At 44.5% G+C, this 9165-nt stretch overlaps 1 protein-coding gene across 1 annotated transcript; it reads left to right on the forward strand.

Moving 5' to 3' along the window:
• Positions 1 to 548: 548 nt before the first annotated feature.
• Positions 549 to 9149, forward strand: LOC121964233 (kalirin-like; the record flags this gene model as incomplete). The annotated part of the gene is made up of 16 exons (XM_042514447.1): positions 549 to 671; positions 800 to 852; positions 1740 to 1908; positions 2503 to 2699; positions 2778 to 2875; positions 4521 to 4684; positions 4876 to 4995; positions 5109 to 5188; positions 5927 to 6065; positions 6271 to 6405; positions 6528 to 6690; positions 6873 to 6988; positions 7471 to 7593; positions 8512 to 8819; positions 8891 to 8957; positions 9040 to 9149. Coding segments are annotated over 16 exons (2165 nt in total), but the record flags the coding sequence as incomplete, so codon positions are not given.
• Between the last annotated feature and the right edge of the window lie 16 nt (positions 9150 to 9165).

Here is a 9165-nt window from a genome sequence, read left to right on the forward strand (position 1 = left end):
CTAATACACACTCTAATACACACACTAATATAAACACTAATACACACACTAATATAAACACTAATACACACTCTAATACACACTCTAATATACACACTAATACGCACTCTAATATACACACTAATACACACTCAAACACACTCTAATACACACTCTAATACACACTCTTATACACACACAAACACACTCTAGTACACACACTGCAGTAAAAATACACACTGATATATCTGCAGGATTCACTGTCCTGTTTTTCTTTCTCTTCTTCACATCTTTTGCTTTTCTTTTTCTCCTCTTTCTCTTCTTTTCTCCCGTTTCTCCTCTTCCCGTCTTGTTTTTCATTTTCTCCTCCTCCTCTTGTCTCCTGTCTCTCCTCCTCGTCTTCCTCCTCGTTTCATTTTCATTGTCTTCTCCTCTGTCTCTGCTCGTCTCCTGTTTTTTTCTCCTCTTTGTTCTTGTCCTCTGTATTTTTGTCCTCCTCTCTCTCCTCCTTCGTTCTCGTCCTCTGTTCTTCTTCACGTCCTCCTCTCGTCTGTCCTCGTCTCTCCCAGCTGTCGGTGTGGATGGACGGCGTGCAGAAGCAGCTGTCCTCGGACCGCTGCGTGTGTCCCGACACCGTCGAGTCTCTTCAGGCTCTCATCAGTCAGCAGCAGCAGCAGCAGGCCAACACGCAGGTACCTGCCGACCTTTGACCTCTGACCTGGAGGCTAACCCCGCCGTAACAACCTAACTGACCTAACCTGACCTCTGACCCCTGCCCTCTAACCCCCACACTAACCCCGCCTCTAACCCTGACCCACAGGAAGCCGCCATGAGCGTCATCCGGGAGGGCGAGGACCTCATCCTGCAGCTCAGGTACACCGAGGGAGAGGGGGCGCTTGATTCAGTCAGCGGGGCGGCTGAGGCCCGGGTGGAGCTGCTCTGTTTGAACACTGTGGGGGTGTTTGTTTTAACTGTGCTTTTTTTCTTTTTTCTGATTTTTTTTGAGTTTGGGTTTATTTATTTTCCAGTTTGTGCACAAAATATGAGTAATTTATTTATTTGTTTATTTGTTTTCCAATTTGTGTTGAATATTTGGGTGCATTTTTAATGAATTAATCTGTTAATCAATTAATTAATTTTCTAGTTTGAGTGTATTCCTGTTTTGCTTTAGGTGCGTTTGTTTTCCAATTTCTCTAAGATATTTTTCGCTTTTTGTTTTTTAAAGTGAGTCTGATTTTATTTCTCAGTTTGTGCTCAGTATGTGGGCGCTTTCTTTGGTTTTGTTCTGTTTTTTTCTTTGGGTGCGTTTGTTTTCTAGTTTAGGTGCATTTGTTTTGTAGTTTGTGTTGAATGTGTATCATGCATGGGTGCGTTTGTTTTCTGGTGTGCAGAGTGTAGGGGTGCGTTTGTTTTATTTGGGATGACGTGTGGGGTTGAGAGGCGTGGAGGTGGAAATGTTTGGGAGTGTGGCTGCTTTCACATTTGTGTTTCCCATGTGGGTGCGTTTGTTTTGTAAGCTTTGTCACTCATGTGGGTGCGTTTGTTTTGTAAGCTTTGTCACTCATGTGGGTGCGTTTGTTTTGTAAGCTTTGTCAGTCGTGGAAGCGTTTGTTCTCTGGTTTGTCTAATCTTTTGGGGTGCGTTTGTTTCGTGGCTCAGCACGGCTGAGGATACTTTATGATGTTTTCATATAGCTCGTCTTGGTGTGTTTGTTTTCTAGTTCATGATGCGGTCTGTCTTATTTTCGGGTTGTTTAACAGTTTTGGGTGCGTTTGTTTCAGGCCTCAGGGCAGCTCGGTGGCCCACGTGGAGACGGTGCTGCAGCAGCTGGAGGAGTCTCACGTTCAGCTGGAGGAACTTTTCCACCAGCGGAAGATCCGACTGGACGTTTACCTGCAGCTCCGCATCCTGCAGCAGTGCACGCTGGAGGTACTCCGATTATTGTTATTAGATAATTATTGCAAAGCTTCATACGCTCATGAAAAACCTGGAAATGTCATGGAATTAGTGAAAGGCATTTTCCAGGCATTGAAAAGTTTACGAAAACTAATTATACCCTAAAAGTTTTGGAAAAGTCATTGAAATCTGTTCCACAAACTGAAAATCCAACAAAAATTTGGGTTTGTAGCTGATAAATGGTATTATTTTGTTCTCTTTACACCTCGCCCAAACTTTTTGAAGACAAAATTCTCTAAAAATGGACACTTTTTTTTAAAGGAAAATCAATCACTGTTTATATTGTGGACAAAAAGTAATTAAAATTACTGAAATACTTTCTACTAAAATTCTCATAAAAAATAAAAGAAAAAAATGCAGAAATGTTTTCTTTAAAGAAAATAGCCAACATATATATTTTTTTAAAAAAGTCAAAATGTTTTCACCTAATCACCAATTTCTTTTCAACAAAAGTAAATTACAAAATGTTTTCTCTTTAAAATGGACAAAACATTTTGAAGGGAAAAAAATCGGTTGTACCTCCATCATTCGTGTCAAGGATGCGTTCCTCCTGAATGTCTTTCCAAGGTAACGGGAGAAATGGACGCCTGGAAGCAGGACCTCCAGAAACAGTCCCAGGACTTCTCCGCAGAGAAGCTAGCATCGCCGCGGCTAGCCGACGCAAATCAGGACAAGCTAGCCCCGGACAAGCTGGGACTGGGTCAGGCTCGGCTGGTGGAGGCGAGTCCGGAGGTGCTAACGCTAGCACAGCAGCGCATCCACAGGTAGACATCATCCCGACCCGTCAAATAAACAAGAAGTCCGTCAGGGTTTGACTGATCAATTAATTGATTGATCTGCAGGCACATGGAGCGACGGCTGGCCATGAACAACATGATCTATGAGGTCATCCAGCAGGGTCACGACCTTCAGCAGTACATCACTGAGGTCCAGGCGTCAGGTAGGAGTACCGGTATGGTGACGTTTTTTCCCGATAGAGTCAACCCACAGCTTGTACAGACAGAACAGAAGTGGATCCAGTGTTGAGCCTTGGGGTACACCACAAGACTGGGTCTACATGGGGGGCTTCCAAGAGGGTGTCAGTGGGTTTCCACAGTTTCTTGACTCAATTTTTGAGTTCCTTTAGGGAGTTACAATGGTGCTTGATTGAACTGTGACTCTTCAGGGGGGTCTTAAGGTCCTTTAAGGGGTTTTAGTTTTAATTGAAAGGGTTCGACAGATTTATGAGGAAACTTTGAGGTTTTTTAAAGGTAACAGAGGAAGAGGTTCTTTTGTCTCTTCCTGTAGGGGCACCATATGGGCTTTTTAGTGGACTCTGAGGGAGTTCCACAGGCCCTTGACAGAACACCAGGGGTCAATGATGGGGGTCCTTGAGGTTTCTTGGAGGGCCCAATGGTCCTTGAAGGGAATTCTATCATTGACAGAACTCTGGTAACCTTGAGAGACAAGTCTTTTTTGAGTTCCAGGGGTTGTTAAGTGGTCTCAAGTACTTCTAAGGGGGTTTCAGAAGTTCTTGTGGAGATGCCAGATCCAGTAGTCTTTTCATATGTTCCAGGGTTTTTTTGGCGTTTCCGAAAGCTCCTTTAGGGCGTTCAAATGAGGCTTGATAGGGTTGTTGTCCCTCAGGGGGGTCTTAAATTCCTTTAAGGGATTTTAGTTTGCACTGAAAGGTTTCCTAGACAATTTTATGAGGAAAGTTAAAGAAATTTAAAAGTAACAGAGGATGAGATTTTTTCATCTAATCCTGTGGGGGGATTTTAGTGGACCTGAGCAAGTTCCACAGACCCTTGACAGAACGCCAGAGGTCAATGAGGGGGTCATTGAAGTTTCTTGCATGGACCAATGGTCCTTGAAGGGAGTCATTGACAGGGCTCTGGGTCCTTGAAAAGGTTCCAGAAACCCTTGGTAGTTTTCCCCTGGTCATTGAGTGGGTTCAAGGAGTCACTGACAGGGTTCCAGGACACTGAAAGAAGTTTCTTTGGGTTCCAGGGGTCCTTGGGTGGTTTTTTATTGCTCCTTAATAGGGTTCAGTGATTCTTGAGAGAGTTTTTAAGGTCCTGCTGTAAGGTTCCAGTGGTCCTTGAAAAGGTTCCAGAGACCCTTGATGGTTCTCAGCTAGTCAATGAGTGGGTTCAAGGAGCCACTGGCAGGGTTCCAGGGCACTGAAGGAAGTTTTGGAGTGTTCAAGGGGCCCTTGAGTGTGTCTTTTGAGGGGTGTCTGTAGATTCTTGGTCCTTGAGGGGAGTCCAGGACTGTAATGGCGTCATATGTCCCGTGGTGATGAATGTGAAGGAGAACAGAGGGAACGTTAATGTGGCAGAGCAGCGGCGGTCCGACTGCTGCACTCTGATGAGGGGGAAAGGGGATGGGGTTTCCATGGAAACTGCTCTCTGAAGCTCACAGCTGGTCCCCATGGAAACCGGGGTATTGAATTTGCCATGGAGATACTCTCACACACACACACACACACACACACACACACACAGAGATTAAAACCCGAACACAGCTGCATTAATACACTTGTGAGGACTTTAACAGATAAAATATCCTCACTGTGTGTGTGTGTGTGTGTGTGTGTGTGTCAGGTATCGAGCTGTCGGAGGCGGAGGGGGGTCTCTCCCCTCAGGTGGAGGAGCTGCAGCGCCTCCTGCAGGACAAACAGAAGGAGCTGCAGCAGATCGCAGATCACACGCACACACACCTGGAGCAGAACCTGCAGCTGAGACACCTGCAGAGCCAGGTCAAACAGGTAACACACACACACACACACACACACACACACACACACACACACACACCTGCAGAGCCAGGTCAAACAGGTAACACACACACACACACACACACACCTGCAGAGCCAGGTCAAACAGGTAACACACACACCTGCAGAGCCAGATCAAACAGGTAACACATCGGTCTGTCCCTGTCCCCGTCTGTCCCCAGGTGCTGGGCTGGATCTCAGAGGGGGAGGTGATGCTGTCGTCCTGCATGTTGAACTCCAGCTGTCTGTCTGAGGCCGAGCAGCTACAGAGGGAACACGAGCGCCTCCAGCAGGCCATCGAGGTCTCTCTCTCACACACACACACACACACACACACACACACACACACACAGAGTCCACACTCTCATCGTGTGTGTCAGAGACATGAAGAGGACATGTGTGTGTCTTGTTGCAGGCTCTCCTTCACGCCGACTCGCTGCAGAGGACTCACCAGGTGGCTCTGGCTCTGCAGCAGAGAGCAGAGCTGCTGGTCAGGTCAGTGTGATTCATCACGCCGCTGAGTAACTGCAGACATCATGAAGGACTTGTCCTCAAATTTGGCACAAACGTCCACCACAACCAATCAGAAACATCCACTTCGACCAATCAGATTTTAGTTATTAAAGGCTGAAAGTGTCTTTGGGTCTCATTTTTGTGAAAAGGATAACTCGAGAACACCATAAGGGAGTTTCCTCAAATTTGGCACAAACGTCAACTTTGACTCAATGATGAACTCATTAGATTTTGGTGGTCAAAAGTCTAGGTCATTGTAAGCCTGGGTCCATCTTATTCTTGTGAGCGTGATATCTCAAGATGGTCTTGAGGGAATTTTCCTCGCTTTTGGCACAAACGTCCAGTTTGACTCAAGATGAAATGATTTAACCAAATTGGATTTTGGCTGTCAAAGGCAGAAAGTCACTTTGAACTTGCACCTGTCTCATGGCCCGAATGAATGAATGCGATAATTTAGGAACACCTTTGAGGAAATTTCCTCACGTTTGGCACAAACATCTACTTGGACCCAACGATGAAGTGAGTAGATTTTGATGTCAAAAGTCATTGTGAGCTTGCATCCATCTTATCCTTGTGAAATCCTTGTAATATCTCAAGGGTGGCTTGAAGGAATTTGTTCAAATTCGGCACAAACGTTCTTAGACTCAATAATGAAGTTATTAATGAACTAGCTAAAGAAAGCCTAACCACGCCCTGACCTCTGACCCCCTCCCCCCTCAGGTCGGGTCACTACGACCCGGACGCAGTGAGGTCTTGTGCCCAGACGGTGGCGCTGCACTGGCAGACTCTGATGTTGAGGATCGAAGACAGACTCAAACTGGTCAACGCCTCCGCAGCCTTCTACAGGACGTCCCAGCAGGTATCGCTGTTTATATGGATGGAAATTAAAGATGCTGATGATACCATGCTCTATGTCACCAAAATTTAACATGGATTCTAAAAATTTGCAGGGTAGGAGGGTATGACCTTTTTCGTCCTTTAAAGAGGGGCATGACAGAACAAGTTTGAGCTGCTTCGTACTCACCTGTCTGCCTGTATATTCACCTGTCTGTCTGCCCCTGCAGGTGTGCGGGGTATTGGAGAGTCTGGAGCAGGAGTACCGCAGGGAGGAGGACTGGTGTGGAGGAGGAGAGAGACAGCCGGAGCTCCTCCTGCCGCTCGTCAGCAAACACATGGAGCAGAAGGAGGCCTTCCTGAAGGTGAGGACAGTTTTGGAAAGTCATTTACCCCCCCCCCAATATCTCTTAATGGTCTTAAACGGCATGAAATTATCAATATATATATATATGTAATAACCACAGTCTTGTTTCCATGGCGACAGGCCTGCACTCTGGCCAGACGGAATGCCGAAGTCTTCCTTAAGTATATCCACCGCAACAGTGTTACCATGGCGAACATCTCGGGCCACAGCGTCACCGTCTCTGGGGTATCGGGGGTCACAGAGGTCACGGGGCACTCCAGGGTACCGGAGCAACAGGTCAAAGGTGAAACGAACACACACAGAAACACACGAAGGCAACGTTTAGTGTAAATATAGAAGTACAGTGGAGCCAGCACAGAGCCCTGAGGAACACCACAGTTTATTGGTGTGTTCACAGTACAGCGTGTGTGTCTGTGCGTGCGTGCGTGCGTGCGTGCGCGCGTGTGTGTGTGTGCGTGTGTGCAGGTATCCTCAGTGAGCTGCTGCAGAGGGAAAACAGAGTTCTTCATTTCTGGACTTTAAAGAAACGCAGACTGGATCAATGCCAGCAGTACCTGATGTTTCAGAGCCACGCCCAGCAGGTAAACTGCAAATTTTTAATTTAAAAAACTACAGTATTTTTGTTATTACAGTGATACACATTTATATAATGCCTTTTTGTAATTTTATATGATTATTAATTAATAATTGTGAGTTAACAAAAGAGTTGAAAACTCTAAAATTGTTTTCAAGAAGTATCATCTTTTTTTTGAAGTCACAAATTTAAAAAAAAAACTTTGAAGAAAAAAACTAACCATTTTTTTAAAATGACCAAAGAAAAGAAAAAATTAAGCTTTTTCTAAATATAAATAAAGATAACAAATAAATGTAGTGCAGTATAGTAAAAGTACCTCAAACAACCTAAAACTTACAAGGTTCTAACACCAAATTTCCAGTTGGCATAATTTTGATAAATCGACCTTGTACTCAAATTCTGAAAAGTTTAATTCAGATCTTAATTTGGCGACTAAGAAGAATTAAATTAGAGTTAGTTGTTGTACCTGAACGTGTCCTTTGGCTGCAGGCTCTGGATTGGCTGCAGCAGTCAGGTGACCATTACCTGTCCACGCACACGTCGCCGGGGGCAACGGTGACCGAGACGCAGGAACTGCTGAACCAACATCGTGAATTCTGCGTGTCTGCCAAGGTGAGAACACACACACACAGATGTATACAGACATTTAAAAACCTGGGGGAGGAATGGAATTTGCAAATAGCGATTTCCAGACCTGGAAAAGTCCTGGAAAAGTAAATATATCTTAAAAGTTTTGGAAAAGTCATGAAAATTTGTTCCACACACTTGTATCATAACACATGATTTGTTCAAGGACCGTCTGAAATTCCGAACCTTCAAATTTGAAAGGCAAAAAACTCACAAAAAAATAATAAATCGTCAGATATTTTTTTTTTAAAAAATGCTAAAATTGATTATTTAAAAATCGTCAAAATTTTTTTAGAAAAAAAAGCACCCAAAATTTTTGAAGACAAGTTAAACTCCAATTTTTTCTCAAAAATTGCAAAGATTTTAAAGAAAAAACATTTTCAGTTTTTAATAAGAAAAATAATCACCTAAAAATTTTAAAGAGAAAAAAAAGCTCAAAATGTTTCATAGAAAAGACGAATCCCCAATTTTTTTCTTAAAAAATTGCTTAAAATTTTAGAGTAAAACAAATTCCCAACATTTTTTCTTTTAAAATTGTGAATGATTCATGATTTTGAATGAAAAAAAATGCCCAAACTTTTGGAAAAAACATATCACCAAAAATTTGAAAGGAAAACCCCCCCAAAATATTTTATTTAAAAATGCCCAAATTTTGAAAAACAAACAAAATTGTCATTTTTTTTCTCTTAATAAAAGCCAGAAAATTTGATGGGAAAAAAATTCCCATAATTTTCTTTGAAAGAAAAGTAAGTTGCGAGGTTTAATAAAAAAAAACAAAAAGTCAAAATTAACAAAAACAAAACCGTCTATATTTTTTCGTTGTTTTTTCTGGCTGCGCGGTCATGTAAATTTGTTGGTAAAATGTGTGTGAACGGCGTCACTCACCGTCTCGCTGCGTCTCAGCACACGCAGGAAAAGGTTCATCTGCTCATCCAACTGGCTGAGAGCATGTTGGCGAAGGGCCACGCCCACCGCGCCGAGCTGCGGCGCTGCGTCTCCACAGTGGACAAGCGTTACCGCGACTTCACGGTGCGGATGGGACAGTACCGCCACCTGCTGGAGACGGCGCTCGGCGGCTGCGCGCAGGATAACAAGGACCTGGAGCTGGAGCTCATCCCCAACAGCCTGTCCGACTCCGACCCCGAGGTCAACCTGTCCGACCCGAGTCACCAAGTCAGCGACGAGAAGAGGCGCTCCGCCCGCAAGAAGGAGTGAGTACTAATACTGCGAGTACTGCCGGTCAGAGTATTTCTACACGCTCTGCTAACACGTGTGTCCGTAGGTACATCATGGCCGAGCTCCTCCAGACCGAGAGAGTCTACGTCCGAGACCTGCAGGAGTGCATCGAGGTACACGCTCACCAAGTATTTATACCACAAAGTACTACAGCAGAGCATGTGCAGTACTACAGTAATACTTTACCCGCCACAGACGTACCTGTGGGAGATGACGAGCGGCTCGGAGGACGTCCCGCCGGGGCTCGCCAACAAGGACGACATCGTGTTCGGAAACATCCAGGACATCTACGAGTTCCACAACAGGTACAAATATACATAC

This window comes from Plectropomus leopardus, unplaced genomic scaffold (genome assembly GCF_008729295.1).
Source record: "Plectropomus leopardus isolate mb unplaced genomic scaffold, YSFRI_Pleo_2.0 unplaced_scaffold1473, whole genome shotgun sequence".
In the NCBI taxonomy this organism is placed as follows: domain Eukaryota; kingdom Metazoa; phylum Chordata; class Actinopteri; order Perciformes; family Serranidae; genus Plectropomus; species Plectropomus leopardus.